This window comes from Sceloporus occidentalis, unplaced genomic scaffold (genome assembly GCF_023333645.1).
Source record: "Sceloporus occidentalis isolate IW3139 unplaced genomic scaffold, rSceOcc1.0.p SCAF_55, whole genome shotgun sequence".
Classification (NCBI taxonomy): Eukaryota; Metazoa; Chordata; class Lepidosauria; order Squamata; family Phrynosomatidae; genus Sceloporus; species Sceloporus occidentalis.
In genome coordinates this window covers 302,428-320,985 of record NW_028317035.1, presented here as the reverse complement: position 1 = coordinate 320,985, position 18,558 = coordinate 302,428, and the positions used below count along the sequence as shown (strand labels likewise).

The 18,558-nt window shown below is 39.6% G+C and overlaps 1 protein-coding gene across 1 annotated transcript; it reads left to right on the top strand.

Moving 5' to 3' along the window:
• The first annotated feature begins 2,058 nt into the window (after positions 1–2,058).
• Positions 2,059–17,893, top strand: LOC149287875 (guanine nucleotide-binding protein G(t) subunit alpha-2-like). The gene is made up of 8 exons (XM_089492366.1): positions 2,059–2,176; positions 6,023–6,065; positions 6,255–6,396; positions 13,894–14,051; positions 14,528–14,656; positions 15,604–15,733; positions 16,955–17,108; positions 17,703–17,893. The coding sequence occupies exons 1-8, from the start codon at positions 2,059–2,061 to the stop codon at positions 17,891–17,893; spliced, it is 1,065 nt and encodes a 354-aa protein (XP_089348492.1).
• The last annotated feature ends 665 nt before the right edge of the window (positions 17,894–18,558 follow it).

Sequence of the window (18,558 nt, the reverse complement as noted above, 5' to 3'; positions counted from 1 at the left end):
CTGAGTGATCCGAAGATTCGGATCATGAATCGGATCATTTCAGTGAACGAATCGAAATGATCCGATTCACTTTAATGATCCGAACTTCCCATCACTACTTGTGAGAAGGCAGTCCTGCTGACATCGTTGGGTGTCCCACTGATGTCAGTGGGCAGTTCCACTGATGTTGCGGGACATACACCATTGTTGGAGGGGAAGCGGGCCGTTTTCTAATTACATTAACTAAAGAATGCCTATACATATTTTCAAAATAGAAAAAGGCTCCAGGCACTCAAGGGTTCCATCAGACAGATTTATTGAAGGAAACGGACAACAACGTTTCGACCTCACAATGAGGTCTTTATCGAGTGAGTGAGTGAGTGCTGATTCCTGATTCTGGTGACTATACATATTTTCAGGCATTAACAGGTACTGTGCTTCATATGCACATTTACGCATATGATAGCCGAGTGTCACCTTATTTTTTTTTTGCTGGCATATACATTTGCTCTGTTTCACTTACTTCAGCTATTTGCCATGAGATGCAATCCATTTAATGGATCTCCTACTCAGCAGGAGTTCCAGAGTGAGATTTGGGTAATCCAATGAGGCCACTCATATTTCAGTGGGAGTGCTTTCCTTCCACTGATTGGCTGGAGTGGCTGGGAGAGATACAGAGCCTTTGGCTCAATAGTGTGGACCCAGATCTCACAGCAGGGGGAAGGACAAAGTGATTTTGGATTAACTGTAAAATCCTCCACTTTAAAGAGCTTAGTACAGACATTTGATTTTTGTATAAGGAGGTCCTGGCAGCAGAGCTGTGGGATTAGAACCAGTTGTCACCTGTCACATTGAATCAGCATGTTCAAAAGAATGGCACAGCAACTGTCCAGAGGCATTGCTATCTATACCCAGTGTCTAATACAAGACAGCTGACAGAGTAAGATCACAAAAAATGTTTAAACTTTGACAAATATTCTTTTGGTCACGAATTGCCTCTTCAGCAGATGATGTCGCACTGATATTAATAATAACAAATTATGAAGTACGAATGCACAGCCTTACCTCTGCAAAGGTTTGAAATGCACGCAGGTTTTTGATTCCACTCCTGTATTAACACATTTACCTTATGCTACCGCTATAACACAGTATACTATGTCATCCAGATGCTGTACCACCTTGATGATTTGTCCTAGCTACACGAGGCTATGTCTTTTTCTTTTTATGAAACAAACATGTGTCTAATCAATGTGGAACTAGCCTGTTTTCCTCCTGTGTATGATGCACTTGAATAAACAGTTTGGAAAAAAATAATAACAAATTATAACAAGCCTATGACATATGACTGCAGGTTTCTGGTTATGTACTTGTATTATAAAACTGAACACCAGTCTATTTTTTTATGTTTTGGGGATGGGGGTTTTTGACTCTTCATCTGCATCCTTGCGTAAATCACCATTGTCTCAATCTCCACTACACCCAGAGTCCTTAGAATGTCCAACACCTCATATCACTTCTCACTCTCCACTTTGAAATCTTCAGTCCTCCCTCTCCCATCATCCTCCGTTATGAACTTTAAGCTCTTAGACTTGTAATGAGATTTCTTAGGTCAGGTGACAGTTGGGATTCTTTTGTCCTAAGGAGCCCATCTTACAGGCATTAGAGAGAGTGACTGACAGAAGACAGAAGTGGTCCAGGAGGGAGAGAGTACAATTATCTGATGCAAGTAGAGCAAGGCTGAGGCCACATTGACAGTAGCGTTATAACAAGGAAGACGGAAATTTTTGAGAAAGTGAGTGACTGGGAGTCTCTAATGGAATAGATACCGTGGAACAGCATCAATTAGAAAATAGAAAACCAAGGTTTCTTGAGTGTGGAAAGTGAAAGAAAATAACTTAAGGCATTAGAAGAAAATAAGATCAGGTGGAAAGGTGCAGCACAGTGGACAAAGGAGACAGTGGACAAGGGAGACAGTGGACAATAACATCTAAGAAACAATCATAACTGGATAGGAAGACACACAAACTATCATCAAAGGAACTGGAAGAGATCCTCAGCAGTAGAGAGAGATATTCGGAGATGGGGAGCGGAGCTAGTGCACAAGATAAAGAGCTGGCCAGGAGATCCCGTGAGCTGGAGAAGAAGTTGCAAGAGGATGCTGCCAAAGATGCCAAGACTGTGAAGCTGTTACTGCTGGGTATGAAGTGGGGAGATGATGGGGAAAAGTGAGAGAACTAAGAGAGGAGACATGGTGAGTTCAAAACAGCTGTGGAGAGGACACACCATTAAGAGAGGAAGATGAGGAGTACTTAAAGGAAAGAAATGGAAGGGAGATATATATTGATACAGGGATTTGCAATATTACTGGGGCTCATGCTATATGAATGAGAGGTATCTATTAATGTGAACATGACAATATGTTGTAATATAGATACACATAAATTGTTCAATAGACACTTGGGGTTAACAGGGAATGCTACATAGATGCCATCCTCATTGCAGTTTATTCACTAAAGGGAGAGTAGTGATTCAGCTTTTTGACTTCACTACTATATGTTATGAAGAGCCAACCTCAGTGAGCTTCTGCTACAGGAATAGCTTGGCTGACCCTGTATGATGTGTAGTTAAACGTGCAGAGTCTGCTTACACATTGAAATATAAAATATACAGGGCCAGCTCAGCCCCTCACAACAGAGAAACATGTCGAATTTGACCCTTCATAATGAATAGTGTCTCCTACCACCTCTCCCTTTACTAAACAAACCACACTGTTATACAATTATATAAGCATTTTCATATGATCTCATTATACATATGTAGTAGGAAAAGTGTCACTGGGAAAAATAAATGGTTTTGGAGAGATATAAGGAGCAACCAGGAAGAAACAGTGTGTCCAAAGCATAGAACCGTAAAGGTTTGATCTCTGATGTATATAATCCTATAATATAACAGGAGCAGCTGCAGCTTTTTAGGCTGATTATTTTGTAAAGGTGATTAGTGGGAGAGAGGGGGTGCCACCAGTGGGGGTTAACCCTTCAACCAACTAAAAGTTTATCTCTACAAATTATAGATAGTAATCTCTTTAGTTGGTGTTTTAAAATAAATAGTATCCAGACTTTACTTGACAAAGTAGCTCTGTGTATATTGAATCTGCAATGGACATCCATTGGAGCTATTTGTAAGATTAATTAAATGTTTGATACAGGCTTATCAGGTTTACCATATTGGATTTATTTATTCAATAAAAATATGTAGGTAGGTTCAAGGGAGTTAAAATATTTTATCATATGAAGCTGGAGATGAGTATGCCATGTGCAAAACGTTGTATTCAGCCGAATGCGTCTCTTGCAGGGCATTTAGCCGGCAAGTGGGGACATTTTTTTTCAATGCATATGGCAGCAGAGTTAAATTAACATTTTTTTATATAGCAGAAGCCGCTATGATTTTGCTTAATTTTCTTGCCCCTCCAGCTCCTTGGCTTTCAGGAAATGTTTTGGACAATAGGGAGAACCAGAGGTAAAAGTGTGGTTAACAAGGCCAATGTGCACACCTGGGAACTCTCCGGGTTTGGCCCGGAGAACTCCAGGAGAAGCGTTACTTTTCTGGTTCTCTGGGTCAACATCCGAATTCTCCAGGTTGCGAGAGCGGGGTCTTGATGTGCCCCACTCACCGCCCACTAACATCAGCGAGACTGCCCACAGTCATTAGTGATCAGCCCTGGCCACATCCCACAAGGATAGACTTCAGGTAGCAGGAGCCCACACGAGGTTACCCCTGGCACCAAGCTCCCTCATATTTGCTGGTGTGGGGCATGAGAGGATGTTGCCGAACATAAATTGGGTCATTGCTAGATGTGGCATCTAAACTGTAGAAAAAGTGCAAAATCTTTTTTTTTTCATTTTAGTATAGTATTTTACTATATTTTGCTATTAACTAATAATTATTATGTTTTATGTATTTCTTTTCTTAGGTTTTATTATTATTACATATAATTTTAAAAGAAGGTCGTACTACTCCTGAACAAAACAATATATAATTTATGCAGGCTTATTAAATATGGAAGAGGGGAATCATGGATTAACAAACATATGATAAAAATGACAAAAAAACTCTGGTCCCTAGGTTATGTAAACCCACTAATAATGCCTATTACACAGTGTACTTTTTTTTGTGATAGGAGAGATTTAATAGGAGTAGAAGTGCTGGTGCCTACTAGGGGAAGAGACATTCCCCTAGCCAGCATTGGCAGTAGACTTGGGCACCAGGGAGGTCTTCGTGTTCGTCTTCGGAAAAAAAAAATCTTCGTATTCCGCGAATATTCGCCCCTTCCTGTCTTCTCCTCGGGTGAATATTCATGGACATTCTTCGTGTTCGTTTTTCCTTTGTTTTTTTCCGGTTTTGTAGAAGGGGTTAATACTGGGTTAACGGACGACGCAGCAGCTCTGGCGCCAGGAGTTGAAATGTCCGTATGAGCAACTCTATTGGTCGCCAGTAGGGGGCTGATGGCAGACGAATAGAGTCGCTTGTACAGACTTTTAAAATCCTGGTGCCGTAACTTGGCCGGCAGAGACCACTGGTCTCCCTGCTCAGTTAAATGTAGACTTGTTCATTCGTCTTCGGGGGAACATGAAAACGAACACGAAGAGTGGGTTTCCATGTTCGTTCTGAAGACATGAAGAAGAGAAGATAGCGGCGGTAAAACGTAGACAAAGACACGAAGAATCTTCGTGATCGTCTTCGTCTACTGATCTCCCTGGTCCCTTCCCCATCTAGCCTACCTTATCTTTGCGAAATCGCAGAAATCCGTAGGTTCGCCGTCAGGGGTTAAAGGGCAGTGCAAGTGAGCCTATTGGTCGCCTGCAGGGACTTCCTCTGGCATCAACTAATTGGTTGTTCGCCCAAAGACAAATGCACAAATCTAATTGGCAGCGAGCAGCTTCATACAATAAAGGTTGAGCTGCCCATGCCAATCCCTGTTGAATGACACGGAAAACGCAGGTACTTTTGAGATAATTTTTTCCCATAAGCATACCTGGGGACTTTTAGGCTCCACTACCCGGAGCCCTCTCTATGTGGGATGCCGCCAGGACTACCTGCTGACGTCAGTGGTCACATGTTCCCGCTGACCTTGGTGGGTGTTCCCACTGGCGTCAGTGAACGTCCCTGCTGATGTCGCGGGGCACAATATGTGTTAAGCAACATTTCCCGCATAGGTTTGTCGAGTTCTTTTGGGGCTAAAAGGCCACATTTGGGAGGTGCAAATTTGTTTTCTAATTTTGACATCTGAGCCTGGGCCCATGTCCTATTAGGGACATCTTTGAAGCCAGCCAATTCAATTTACCCCATAAACCATATATTTTTAAAAACCATACATCCCAACTTATTTCAGATGCTGATATTTGAATACTTTACATGTCAGGATTTTTTGGAAGATACAGAGCCAGTTTTGAGATTGTTTATGATTGTTTTTGGTGTTGCTGAATGTCCCAGTATCAAGGCAGCAACACCATTTGAGCAAAGGAAGCAATCATTGATCACTTTTTAAGCTCATTCAATGCCATGACATGCCAGGCACATCATTGGTTGTTAACTGACCTTTTTTCCATGATGTGCCTTTTTTCTAATAAATTAGTGCTTGTTAACTACACTCAGTACTAGTAGTTGTCTACCTTATTTGGGTGGAGAAACTTAATAACAAGTGCAAAGCAGCTGTAGTGCTATATTATAAAGATTGAGAACTTATGCCTGGGTGTTTCATAGGATCATTCTTAAAGGATCTGAGACCCTCAACAGCCAGGAATTCCAGCTAAAGACAACCGGTTACTCGGACACTATCAGATACAGTAAACTGTCCCAGACGGTTGGTGATGTATATCTGTAAAATAAGAAAACATGTTCCTGTTCTTTAATATATTTGCAATCATCTTTTCTTGTCCACATGTGAATGATGTGTAATATTTTGTATAAGGTCTCCTCTCAGTCTGTATGTAGCATTTTGTAATCTTTAAGTTAATGCTCACAGTGTTATCTGGCCTTTCTGCAGGAGCAGGTGAATCTGGGAAGAGTACAATTGTTAAGCAGATGAAGTAAGTGTCCCTGTTGAAATTATAAAATATAACTCCAGGTTGTGTATTTTGTCTTTTATATATGTGGCCAAATCAATATTCCTGTTCCCCATCGATTTAAAAACAACTGTAAACACCGGATGGGTGGTCCATGGATGGGGTGGGTGTGATAAAAAAAAAAAATCTCACCCTTTTTTTTTCTTCCTAAAGGATCATTCATCAGGATGGATATACACAAGAGGAATGTCTGGAGTTTAAGTCTATCATTTATGGAAATGTGCTGCAGTCCATCCTGGCCATAATCCGTGCCATGTCCACTCTGGGCATAGACTACGGGGACACGAGTAGAGCGGTTAGTGTAAAATAAACTAAAATTTTGTTTTGTACCTTTAACCCCTTAACCACCAATGATGTTCCAGGCACGTTGAAAAGCAGTCACTTAACGGCCAATGTTGTGCCTGACACGTTATGGCACTAAACAAGCTTAGATTGCTTTCTTTGCTTAGATAGTGTTGCTGTAATGCTTCAATGTGTGGCCCCTCCTCTGGCATCAACATCCACCATACACTGTATGGTGGCGTACGCCCGTTTTAAAAGTGTTTAGGAATTTAGCAACAAATGCCTCCTAAGCTTTAATGGTGTCACTGAAAAGGCATTCAGTGACACTGAACATCCACCTCAGGATGCACTGTGGACGCACTCCGGACAGTGGTGGCAAGCGCTACTGGAAGAGATTTTGCCTCTTGCAAGATGGCAGCATCCTTTAAAAAATAAACACATTTTTGGGAGGGTCTCTCTAGACCCTCCTGAGAACTCTTGACTTGTATTCCAGGAGGAATACAGGTCAATGGAGACCAGCTTTCTATTCACAATATGATTAGTAAAATATAAAAAAAATAATTGAAAAAATTGAAAGAAAAAAAAAATATCTAAAAAAATTATAACAATGTGGTAACATTTAAAAATAATTATGCAGTGATGTCACCATCAGAAGAACCATCCAGTTCCAACAAAATGTAAAAAAAAAAAAAAAGTCCAAAAATATATTTTAAAAAATTATTATTTTTATGAGCAAGTGCTAAAATTAGCGTTGTATCTTCCCAAGAATTCTGACATGAAAAGAGTTAAGATACTAGCATTTCAAATACCCAAGGGGAATTATTTGATAAGGTAAATTGGAGTGGCCAGGTTCAAAGATGTCCCAAATGTGGCCTTTTGGCCCCAAACAACCAGACAACCCCATACATGGGGAGTATCGCTGTACTCAAGAGATGTTGCTGAACAACAATTTTTTTTCAAAAATACATGATTTGATGGGGTAAATTGTGCTGACCGGCTTCAAAGATGTCCAAAATAAGACATGGTGGCAGGAGGACCATATGTGAAAGTTCCAAGTTAAAAAATGCGCACTTCCCAAATGTGGAGTTTTACCTCCCAAACAACATGACAAACCCATGCATGGAGGGTATCACTGTACTCGGGAGATGTTGCTGAACACATTGGGATGTTGTGTGACAGTGACATATACCAGAAGCTGTAAATTCAAACCTGAAGTACAATTTGTGTGATAAACACACAAAATAAATTACTACAATGGAAAGGGAATGTGTTAAAATTTCAGCATTTGAAATACCTTGGGGTGTCTAGTTTTCAAACATATATGGTTTGATGGGGTTAAGTTGCATTGGCCGGCTTCAAAGATGTCCCAAATAGAACATGGGGCAGAATGACCAGATTTGGAAACAAAAATGGTTTTAAAATAGCAAAACCCATAAAAACATTGAGTATTTCTAAACTCAGGACAAATAGTAGACTCTATTTAGCAGGTTTTCTCATTAGCTTTTCTAGATGAGTAAAATATTTTAAATAAAAGCTCTCTACATTTTTCATCATATTTTATTATTGTTTTTATAGGAAATTAGATGATATGATCAAAAAATGGTATCTGAAGAAATACCTTATTGTCCTGAAAAAAACAATATACCGTATTTGCTCGATTATAAGACGAGGTTTTTTTCAGAGCAAATGCTCTGAAAAATACCCCTCGTCTTATAATCGGGGTCGTCTTATAATCAGACCTCAAATAGGTCTGACTATGAGACGACTGAGATCCAGATCCCCCGCAGCTGCAGGGGACCTGGATCCTCCTGTCCCCCCCCCCCCCCTCCACTTACCGGTACTTCTGAGTCTCCTGTGTGTAGCTGGGGCAGCGTGTAGATGTCTACGTGATTCGCGTAGACAACTTCCGCTGCAGCAGGAAGGAGGTGTGGCTAGCAGCGGGGGTTGTCTGCGTCCATCGCGCAGACCTTCCCCGGCTGTCGGAGATCAGAGTTCCCCGCACCGGTGGACGCAGACGCACCGATGGACGCAGACAACCCCCGCTGCTAGCCACGCCTCCTTCCGGCCACAGCGTAAGTGCGTGGGATCTACACGCTGCCCCGGCTACATGACAGGGAAGTCAGAAGCACCGGTAAGTTTGGGGGGGGGCGGGGGAGTGTTAAATGGGGGGCATAAGGCATTTCTGGAGGCAGAGTGCCCTGTGAAATGCCTTTTAACCCCCTTAATGCCACTCTGCCTCCAGAAATGCCTTTTTAACCCTCTATACGCCACTCTGCCTCCTGAATGCCTTAAACCTCCCTATATGCCACTCTTCCCCATAATATGCCTTTTAATCCTCTAAATGCCAGAGTGGCATATAGGGGTATAAGGCATATCATGGAGCACAGTGGCATATAGGGTTAAAAGGCATATCATGGGGCACAGTGGCATTTAGAGGGTTAAAAGGCATATCATGGGGCACAGTGGCATATAGGGGGTATAACGCATTTCTGGGGCAGATGTCCATAACTGGGGGGCAGGTTGGAAAATAGAAGGAAATAAAACCAAAATATTTTTCTCAATCATAGCTTTTATTAAAAAAAAATAGTTTAGATGAATTAACATTTACTGGTAAAACTTTTTTCCTATAGGGTCGTCTTATATTCAGGCTTTTTCTTTTTTTCCTAAATTAATATTCAGATTTGGGGGGTCGTCTTATAATCAGGGTCGTTTTATAATCCAACAAATACAGTATAACTTGTGTGGGTACACTAAATAGGAGAGGAGAAAATTACAGCTAAATACGAGCACTGCAAAAGTGTTAAAACAGCCTTGGTCACGAAGAATACACACAGTAGCACAAGGTTTTTTATCAGTTCAGGCGGTAGCTCTTCTATATTTGTACTGCTGAAAAAAGTGCCAGAGTCCTAAATTTAAATTCACTGGGCTAATCTGGCATCTGATTGTTACAGAAGGAATGGTGTCCTACTATGTATCAAGAGACCCAAGTGTACGTAAAAAGAGAGGAAAGGTATACAATACAGCACTGTTTTATATTAAAAGAAACTTTTTTTCTTTAAATTTCAATTCACGCTTAATATATAGACTGAGAGCCAGCTCAAATGCAAGAGTGCATTTAGTGATATGGGTTACCAGTGCATAGCCATTTGTGAAATACTTGGCAAAAACAATTCTGACAGCAAGGGCAGCATTGTCAAGTGTTCTTGATCCTGGGTCCATGTTCTCTAATAAAGGTGTTTTTTCAGAATCAAATTGCAAACCCAAAGTATGAAGTGTGAGATCACCTCTTTGGGTATTTTAGATTGGCTGGCAGCAACTTTATTTGTGGTCTGCAGGAAAGAGGTAGGACTATTGCTAGACTGAAAATTTAGCACTAGATTATATCTCATTTTTTCTATTGTAGTCCATGGGTAAATCTGGATTTTGTTTGTTTCTACTCTAGCAATACAATCTACCACATACATTGAAGACTCTGTTGCATACAGATTTAAATAAATAAAGTATATATAATTCTATATGTAGTGTTACTATTTGTTACCATACGAAAATACAATTTGCAGTAAAAAACATCACACAACATACATGAAATGTGCATGCATCTACAATTTTCCCTGTGTTTTCCGCACTAGCTATAAAATGCTGTTCATTTAACAAATAATCGTTTGAAACCATGGATTGAGATGTATCATATTACCAGAAGTAATTATATGTGCAATTTTGTTGTTGCAAATAAATTGGAATATGGCAAAAAAACAAACAAAAAAACTTCATAACAATAGGGATAGTGATAGTTTACACTATATTGCTTAATCTCTACATGAATGAGAACTGTTATACTTATTTATGTATATATTAATAGATAGATCACTACTATTACTGGTGGTTTCTGTAATAGCTAACTTGGCTGTAGTGATTCTAACAATGTTATTATTAAAACACACAAAAATATCTAGGTATGCCTGGTACATTGGCAGACCCATGAAAGACCTACAATGGGAGTTGTAGGGATAAAGAGGTAAGTCCCAACACCTGGATTTACTCCTTTATCTCCTTAATTTCCAAGAGTAGGCAGGGTTTAGTGGGGGTGACATAGCATCATTGCAGGATTAGGAAGCAGCATGCCAGGTGAGCTTCTTCAAGTTTTCTTTGTGGATGAGTGAGTTTTTTGTGTGTGTGTGTTTCTAGGTGTTTGCATGTGTGCATGTTAGTGAGTGTGTATGTTAGTGTGTGTCTGGGTATGTCAGTAAGTGAAAATGTGTGTATGTTTGGCTGTTTTAGTGTGTGAACATGTGTCTTTGGGTATATTAGTGTATGTATACTGGTATTTTAGTGTATGCTGCATGTATTTAGTGTGTGTCTGGGGTATGTTAGTGTTTGAACATGTCTTTGGGTTTGTTAATGTGTGTATGTGTTTGGTTATTAGTAAAAGTGTGTGTGTCTGGGTAAAGTCTCAGAAATTGAGAGGGGGACAGGGTTAGTGTATGTATGTGTTTGTGTGTTCTATAGTGCTAGAGTCAGTGTATATGTGTATGTATAGTTCCTGAGTCAGTGTGCGTGTATGTATAGTGCCAGAGTCAGTGTTTTTGTTAATTTATGAATAGTGTGTGTGTAGCTGTAGAGTCCGTGTATGTGTATTGTACTGTAGGTCATTGTGTATGTATGTATAACACCAGATTTAGCGTGTGAATGTATGTATAGAGTCAGTGTGTGCATGTGTATAAGAGTGTGGTATTATTATATGTATGAGTATATGGTGTTGTGTGTGTTACACTGTGAATGTATGTCAGCATATAGTGTTAGAGTGTGTGTGTATTAGTGTATGGTGTTATCATGCATGTCCATTAGTGTCTATTACTGAATGGTGTTAGAGTGTGCAAGTGTATATTAGTTACAATTAATGTAGCAATTCATATTTAGCAATTAATTAGTAACCTGATTTACTAATATTTTAATGTATTGGTTTATCAATTTATTAAATTGATTAATGGTTTCACTAATGTATTTATACATTTTAATGTATTTTTTTGGCTGGCTCCTAGATCCAAACCAAACTTGTTGACCCTTGAGTTAAGATGTGGCATCATGTCAAAGTGTCCCACCTGATCACATTAAAAGAATAAAAAAGCAGTCTGAATCTGCATTAATGTGACACTCCCTGCTGGCCATTTTGTCACTGATGAACAGAGCCAGTTAGATTAAGGATAGTTAGGCAAAATATTACTATAATAGACATATATATATAGTATATATAGTTGTAAATACACATTGATTCTCCATTTTGACTTTATTTGTGTTGAATAAATCATGACAAGTGTTAACACATATTATATATATAAGGCTGTGTTGACCTAGTATTTTAACCTGCTAAGAAAAAATGATTGTTATTATGTCCTGATATGTAAAACCACAGAATTCAAAGTACTTTCTGTCACACCAACTTGTGTAGTGCATACATGGACTTGCTACTTGGTAGAGATGGTATGGCCAATTTCAGTATGAGAGGGGTTAATTTGATTGTACAGTCATGTGGTGCCAAAAGGTCTTGTGAGATAAATTTGTCCTTTGAAGCTCGGACTCCAACCGGGGCCTTCTACAGGTTGTTAGGTCCTGCAGTGGAGCTGCCGTTTTGTCTAGGTTCAAATGTAGACGACCATATGCCTGTATCCCCTCATAGATACTGGATTCTTTGATATGCTAAGTGACCACTAGCAGTCAGGAAAACCATCTCATATCCAGGTCATATCCAACACATATCCATAATAACTCATATATTCATTATCACACCTCCTTGTGTGCATACCTAGAACGGGGAAAGCGCACCCTACAAAAAGAGTACAAACATGGCGGCGCAACGTAAACGGTTTGGAAGGAATTGTGAAGTCTATGATGTTCAGTCATATGTAGCAAGTGTGACATATCTATGGACTTCACAATTTACAAGAAATTCATAAGCGCATAAATTATTACTGTGGCGAGCACAGGAGGGACGATAAAATGAAAATAAGTTATTTGGACTGATATGTTTCCACCACACAAGGGGGAGGTCACTTATGGTACACCTTCCCTCCGCTTATACCACCTCTGGGCCGGCTTGGAAACTCGAGATGAACTGGGAAAGAGTATAAATTTAGTGAAAGAAGATTGGTCAGTGTGCTTACTAGGGGCCAAGATCTAATTTTGAGTAAGTCGCCATCTTTCCTTGCCGGAGCCCTACGGACAGAAAAACTGTTACTTGACCATTCAGTGAGTAGTTAGGTTTTCTGTAATTTTCTCCTTTTTATTTTTATCTGTTGGTGTAAATCTGTTTATCATCTTTTTTGTATGCACTGTGATTTTTTTATTCATAATAAATATTCCTTTATTAAGTTCTGCCTTTGTCTGGTAAAGACTCGCGTTACCTGAAGAGACCGTTTTATTGGTAATTTTAAATCACATAATTTTTGTGTTAAAATATACTGTGTGGGTTGTTATAGTCTGATTCACTTGGGGTACCAAGACACCCCATTTCTAAATTGTCTTGGTGGTGGCAGCGTTATTTTGATATTTGTTATATCATTATAGTTAATTGCGGGTGGTATTAAGGGTGGATATTTGTATTTTTATCACTATTTCCGGTCTAGTGCAGACAGATAGTGAATTTTAACCCTTTTACCACCAGAACCAAGTCACGCGCACGCTTGGAGTAGAGTGCGTTCGTGACACTTTCTATTTCACATGACTGTATTATATATATATGTGATAGAACCCTCCATCACTGGGGCCACTGGAGAGGCCTGAGAGCCAGCCTCCTCCCTACCGACTATGGGCCCTGGGTTTGTAAAGACTTCTGTATCCACCACCAGTATATCTTCCTATCACTTGCTGAGGGAATTATCACTTGCTGAGGGGCAGACATCCAGGATTTGCAACCAGGGAGTGACCGCCATTGTTTAAGTTTAATATCTGACCTCCCCATGGTGCATTGTGTTGTATAAGTCAGCCCCCCCCCCAAGTCCCACCACTACAGACATTTACCCCGGCCAAACCTTGGAACTGATTTTGGCCAGTAATAGATAGTGGAGGTTGGGACCCTATTGTATTGTTAATCCCTTTACTGACCCTGAAGTCTCTGGGAGGCAGATCAAGGGGGTGGTTTGTATCCCAATATCTTGTTTTATGTTAATGTGTGCTTTGCTGGCTATATCCAGCCCTGTGCGTGAAAAATAAAGCAGTCTTTGTTTTGGTTATACCCTACACTGAGTCTCGGCTAGTGACTGGTAAACCAGGGAAAGAGTGTGTTGTCCTTAGGCTAAGGGAGCACAAGTCAGCGGAGGTAGTCGGTCGGACTACCCAGCTCCGTGACAATATATATATATATATATATAATTTTGTATCAATAGAAGCAAATACATTTAAATATTCTCTGTGCGATCCTTTCTATGCTTCAAGGTGAGGTAAGAGCTACAGTCTATTTCTGTGGTATTTCATAGCGTTGAGCAACTGACAGTAATTCCATAAAATTTCTGGACAGGATGATGGACGTCTCCTTTGCCACTTGGCTGACTCCATTGAAGAAGGTACTATGCCTCCAGAACTGGTGGATGTGATCAAGAGGCTCTGGAAAGATGAGGGGGTACAGGTCTCCTTTGAGAGAGCAGCAGAATACCAGTTAAACGATTCTGCATCATAGTAAGTTAAAGAGAAAGGAACTCCATGGAGCTTTGCTTAATTAACTGTAGTTTTCCAGACTTTAATAAATCCTCTGTTTAATCTTAGATTTAGGATAGCTTTATGCCTATCTCATGTATATTTCGATTCTCGCAGATTATTATTACTTATTGTTTTATGTAGTGCTATCATATTCCGTAGCACTGTGCAATATGTAGACGGAACATAAGTAGTGTTTTACATAACAATTTGACTTACAGAAACAACAGGTAAAGAGGACCCTGCTCAAACGAGTTTACAACCTAAAGATTAACCTCTACCACTTCTGCTGAGAGGCTGAAACGCCCTATAAAATGTCCTCATCTGTTTTGAAATATAACTCCATGGGTATTAGAGTTTTCACTGTTCAAATATTATTTAGATAAATGCACCAAGTATGTTACTGCAATACATTTAAGGAGATGTCCCATCACTGGCTATTTTTTTCATACCACCAGTTACCTGAATCAGCTGGACAGGATCACTGCTCCAGATTACATTCCCAATGAGCAGGATGTACTGCGGTCCCGGGTGAAGACTACTGGTATCATCGAGACACAATTTTCCTTCAAAGATCTTCATTTTAGGTATTGCAGCGCAAATTACTTTACATCTCTAGACAACTTCCTGCACTCTCGGGGCTGTATACTATGATTTCTATTGTGCTTCAGTGATTTTTTAGGCCCTCACAAACATGAGACATTTTCAAGTATGCTATTGTTAGTATGTGGTACATATACTTACATACCTGAGTATACTGAGTATGACCTGTTTAGTTAATCATAACGAAGATAATTTAATTCAGCAATAACAAGTAGCGCAACTGCACTGTTCTTGTCTTCTCATACCGATTCAAAACTGTTCACAAAGGGCCCTTCTAACCTAGGCTGGTCCTGTCCAGGTCAGAAGGGCCCTTTCTAAACTATTTTCAACCAGCATGGGGAGATAGGAACATGTCAGGGTCACATTAGGCCACAGTGTGCGAGCAGCATGGATCAAAAGCTGCAGGAGAGGTATTAGGTATTGGCTGCAAATGTCTATGTATAAGTGTATGTGAGCATGGTTGTCTATGTATATGTGTGTAAGCATGAATGTCTGTAAAAGTGTGAGAGTTTGGTTGTGTGAGCATGTATGTGTAAGTGGTGTGAGGTGGAGTGTGTATTGGCATGAGTGGTGTGAGAGGGAGTATGTGTGTTAGAATGAGTGTGTAGGTGTGTTTTAGTGAGTATGAGTAAGTGTGTGTGTTAGCATGTGTAATTTGTGTAAGTGTGTTTACATATGTGTGCCACAGTGTATGTTGGAGAGGCAAGGGGCAAAGAAAGCACAGACAAGTTGTTTGGGGGCAATGATGGCAAAATATATGCATGTGTTATAAATAATATAGCAAATAATCTAGCACCTGTCATGAATCACATAAAGTGGTATTTTTACGTGAAATTCCATGTAAAGCAATTTTCAACTAACATAACCAAACACCACCAGACTTCTTCCCCTCACATTTTTATCTCAATTCTAAATATTGCTTACCTGACAGGATGTTTGATGTTGGAGGTCAGAGGTCAGAACGTAAGAAGTGGATCCACTGCTTTGAGGGAGTCACCTGTATCATATTCTGCGGTGCACTTAGTGCCTATGACATGGTTCTGGTGGAAGATGAGGAAGTGGTGAGAGCAATGACCTGTGTTTTGGTTACAGATAGAACTAGTAGGATGCAGATATTACATTTTGTTACCAACCGTACATTTTAATGGGATCCAAGTTTATTTTGCTTATATATATTTATATATTTACATATATATGTGTGTGGTAGGGGTAAAAACATGCGCAAAACGCCCAGTGGATCTAAATAGATGTAAAATACGCACAAAGCACCCAGCGGGTCTGAATATTTGTAAAACATGTATGAAAGTGGGTTTGGATAGGTGCCCCCTTAGGTAGGTAGGAAAGGGCACTACTTCACGGAAAGGAGAAGGAAGAACCATGGGAAAGAGAGAATATAGAAACTGATGGAAGCACAGAAAGTGAGCTGAGGGTGGGTTCGGACAGGAAAAACGCAGATGTAACACCCTGTGTGTAATGGTAAGGTGTAGACATTCCTAAATTTGATAATATACAGTGTCAACTATACTGCATAAAAGTGGGGCATCATAACGCTTGCGTCTATTGGCTTGTTGTGAAAAGAAACAAGGCCTACAACCATATTTTATTTTGCCTGTTCTTCAGAACATTCATCCTCTTAATTTTCTCATCTTTAGGTTACAAGGTCATGCTTCTCAACAGATTCTATATTTTACAAATGACTAGTTTTTAATACATATATATTCATTAAAGTTCAATTGCCTTCTTAAATTCTATTATGGTCCTGGGCAAACCTTTACTGGCAGTAGTACTAGGGAGTCAATACTAGTCATTATTTATTATTTTAAGGTACAGTGTAAATATGGTGGCAAGGTTCTTCAAGTTTAGGATTGGGGCCCAGTGTTGAGTCACACCAGGGCACTCAATCACCCCTTATTATACTAAGTGTCATGGTATGATATCTCCTGGCATGCAGCACTGTCTGAGAACTGTCTGAGGTAGCTGGAGGAATTTGCCTCGCAATACAATAACAGTTGTAAAACCAAACTGGAGATATTCCGTCACAAAGTCCTGAGTTACTGTGTGCTGCATGTAAATAAAGATCAGATTTATCCGAAAGATTACGGTCTGTGTTTGTTTTAGATGCTGCTATATTACTAGACCACTTGATTAGGCTTGTCCCGTGAGCCAAATGTTACACATGGATAATGTTGTGAATGTATTTAATGTGATTGCACAAGGTCATGGGAGGGAAAAGTTTGCAGAAGTGCCACAGTTTTTTTATGTCTTCTGTCTTTGCCTTATAGAACCGGATGCACGAATCTCTTCATCTCTTCAACAGCATCTGCAATCACAAGTTCTTTGCTGCGACATCCATTGTCCTGTTCCTGAACAAAAAGGACCTCTTTGAGCAGAAAATTAAGAAAGTCCACCTGAGTATCTGTTTTCCAGATTATGATGGTAATTGATATAACCAATTCCATAATAATAGGTTACCTGTCTATAGAGAAAAATGTAACAAAAAACAAAGATAACTCCAGCTCACCATTTAGATGTTTTGCAGAGACGCTTCAAATTGCAGGGAGCACGGGATAGAAGGCCGAGCCATATCCTCGGTTAATCCAAATGACAGTTTAGATAGAAGATCCAGCTCCACAAATAAGGGTTAAAAATTCAAAATTTAATTAGACCAGTTAAAACATGATAGACAAAAAAAGAGAAAACAAGAGAGATGTGCTCAAGTGATTGAGAAAAAATACGCCCAAGGCGTATTTTTTCTCAATCACTTGAGCACATCTCTCTTTTTTTCTCTTTTTTTTGTCTATCATGTTTTAACTGGTCTAATTAAATTTTGAATTTTTAACCCTTATTTGTGGAGCTGGATCTTCTATCTAAACTGTTACCTGTCTATAGTATTAGACATTTTATTTGAATGCATATATTTTTATGTGTTAGACCAGTTTTTTGCCATAAAAAAGGTTTTATGGTCAATATATATTAAGGAATACATTGCCAGGACAGTGCTCCTCATTTATTTAAATGTATCGCCCACAGGTTCCAACTCATATGAAGATGCAGGAAATTATATAAAGATGCAATTCCTTGACTTGAATATGAGGAAAGATTCGAAAGAAATTTATGGTCACTTGACCTGTGCCACTGACACACAGAATGTGAAATTTGTGTTTGATGCTGTGACAGATATCATCATTAAGGAGACTCTGAAAGACTGTGGACTGTTCTGAGATCCTTCGTAACCTCTTGCCCCTACTAATTTTAACTTCCTGCAGTATCAAGACAGAGTGTGGTCACTTCAACCTAAAATGCACAGTTCTTTAAAATCCTAAAACACTCTTTTTACAGACACATCTTTGATAGCAAGTGGACTGCTGTGTGTTATAATAAACATGCAGTTGAGTTAACTAGTGTTAGGCAGTCATTGCTAACATCATTAATGACAGACTAAGTGAATTAAGTGCTTTGAAGTAGGTCACAGATGACCACCTCATTTTTTTTAAAACTAGTATAAGTAGCATGGATGTCTGCATTACAGTGACACTGTCGCAATTGATGCACATGATCCCTTTAATGTTGTGTAGGAGATGTGTTCGTCCAAACATCTTCCTGCGTAGCATTCTCACCTCTAGCACTGACTTGGCAAATGCTGTGGATGGGGTTTCTTCAAACACTATGCGTATGTGTGGAAAGCTTTCTTATTAATTTCAATAGACATTTAGTGGCAAGAATAGTCAGAGCACGAAGGTGGAATACTGCATATTAAAGTACGTTGTAAGAACTTGCATAAACAGTAACCATCAATTATGTCTCAATTTATATGAGCATACATACAGATGATCCTCTATTTGACAAGCTATTTCTTGGTACCTGGAAGCCCCTTAGCAAAGTGAGT

Bases quoted from the DNA above. Each gene is read 5' to 3' on its own strand.
- LOC149287875 (XM_089492366.1), top strand. From the start codon at position 2,059: ATGGGGAGCGGAGCTAGTGCACAAGATAAAGAGCTGGCCAGGAGATCC. The intron at 6,066-6,254 runs GTAAGTGTCCCT...TTCTTCCTAAAG, and splicing joins ACAATTGTTAAGCAGATGAA to GATCATTCATCAGGATGGAT. The intron at 15,734-16,954 runs GTGAGAGCAATG...TTTGCCTTATAG, and splicing joins TGGTGGAAGATGAGGAAGTG to AACCGGATGCACGAATCTCT.